This window comes from Hevea brasiliensis, chromosome 10 (assembly GCF_030052815.1).
Source record: "Hevea brasiliensis isolate MT/VB/25A 57/8 chromosome 10, ASM3005281v1, whole genome shotgun sequence".
Lineage (NCBI taxonomy): Eukaryota > Viridiplantae > Streptophyta > Magnoliopsida > Malpighiales > Euphorbiaceae > Hevea > Hevea brasiliensis.
Genome location: NC_079502.1, coordinates 22,736,733 through 22,738,605, shown reverse-complemented (window position 1 = coordinate 22,738,605; position 1,873 = coordinate 22,736,733). Strand labels below are relative to the sequence as shown.

At 35.6% G+C, this 1,873-nt stretch overlaps 1 protein-coding gene across 1 annotated transcript; it reads left to right on the top strand.

The window, feature by feature from the left end:
- Nucleotides 1–1,213: 1,213 nt before the first annotated feature.
- Nucleotides 1,214–1,612, top strand: LOC110657384 (uncharacterized). The gene has a single exon (XM_021814564.2). It carries the CDS (start codon nt 1,214–1,216, stop codon nt 1,610–1,612), a length of 399 nt encoding a protein of 132 aa, XP_021670256.2.
- Nucleotides 1,613–1,873: the final 261 nt, after the last annotated feature.

Genomic DNA, 1,873 nt, shown 5'->3' with positions numbered 1-1,873 from the left:
CACCAACCCAGGCTGCCATTTCATGCATTACATTCCCATAATTTCTAAGCATTCAAATTTCAATACACATTCACATATACTAAGTATACATCACCCAAATAATTTCCTACACCATATACATTTAATCAATCCTTTAATTCACCATTTACAAGCAAAAATAAACTGTTTTCAAGGTGTTTCCATGGCTGCCAAAAGTACACTTCCCCCTTTAAATATCAAACCTCAAAAATTTCTCCATAAATGAAACACCCATAACATCCTTACAAACTTTAACAAAATAACAATAAAAAATACAAACTTACCTATTGATGAGGCTTGTTAAATCTTTAACAAACTCCCTTGAAATTAGTATCTACTTCTTCCTTGTGAGGTGGTGATCAAGATTAATGAAGCAACTTTGGTGTTTGGAGGTGGAATGGAGGAGATTATGAAGTTCTTTCATGTTTCGACCATGGAGGTTTTGATGGAGTTCATTTCGGCATGGGAGAAGGATTGAAGATGATGAAGTGTTTAGTGGAAGTAATCTGCCCACTTAGTGTATATTTTAATTCCCATAGTGCTCAACTCACCTAAGAAAATGATTTAATATGATTTAAGTGCTAATTACCCAAATTATACTCCACTTTTGGCTATTTACATTAGGTACCCCTAATTTAATTTTTCATTATATTTTCTAAGTTTAATATCATGTGTTTTTAATGTACATTTAGGTTAAAAGACAACTCAGGGTGTCAAATGACCACAATGCCCCTGTTCGGGTTGTACTCTCGATTTTTCGGTAACACCGGGTTTTGTCCGTTTTTCGATTTCTCACTTTTCTGTATACTAATTATTTAATTTTTATTTAATATTTCTTATGGTATTTATACCTCAATAGGGGTCTATTTAAGTCCTAAAAATATTTTCCAGGGTTCCCCGTAGTCCAGGGCTAGTCAACGGTCCACGCCGTGACTTCCCGGTGCGGTCACCCATCGCTAGGGTTCTTGGCTCGCTTAACTTGTTTACATTTCTTTGCTATTATTTTTTCTTTGTTTTTCTTGTATTTTCTTATCTTGTATTTCATTATTTTATGTCTCCTCACTCATATCGAAGTGTAGTTCTAGGCATTCTAGCTGTCCGGACAACACTGGTCACTGGAACAATAGAACGCACTACCGAACATAGGGGTGTTACACTTTACATAAATATTCCCTTCACCAAAGCACTATCTTAAATGCCATCCTATGCAAAATTTTTAAAGGAAATCCTTTCCAAGAAGAAAAAGCTGGAAGACTATGAGACTGTTGCTTTGATAGAGGAATGCAGAGTTATCCTACAAAATAAGCTGCTTTCAAAAATGAAGGATCCTGAAAGCTTCTCTATGCCTTATCTTATTAGCAACATGAACATTGAAAAAGCCTTATGCAATCTTGGTGTTAGTGTGAGTCTGATGCCCCTGTCAATATGCCAAAAGCTGAATGTTGGAGAACTTAGACCAACTACCATCTCACTGCAATTGGTGAATAGGTCTTTCAAACATTCAGTTGGCATCTTAGAGAACATCACCATCAAAGTAGGAAAGTTCTTTATTCCTGTAGACTTTGTGGTCCTAGAGATGGAAGAAGATGTTTAAATTCCCATTATATTGGGAAGGCCTTTCTTGGCAATCGTTGGAGCTATCATAGATGTAAAAAATGGATAGTTAACTCTCAAAGTGGAAGAAGAGGAAGTGGAATTCAACCTGTTTAGATCAATGAAGCAAAATTCTAATCTTAATTAATGCTTGAGGGTTGACATAATAGATAAGCTAGTAGAAGAGAAATTCCAAAAGAAATATCTTGAAGATCCTCTAGAAGCATGTGTAGTGCACAGTAACATAGTGGATGATGACAAT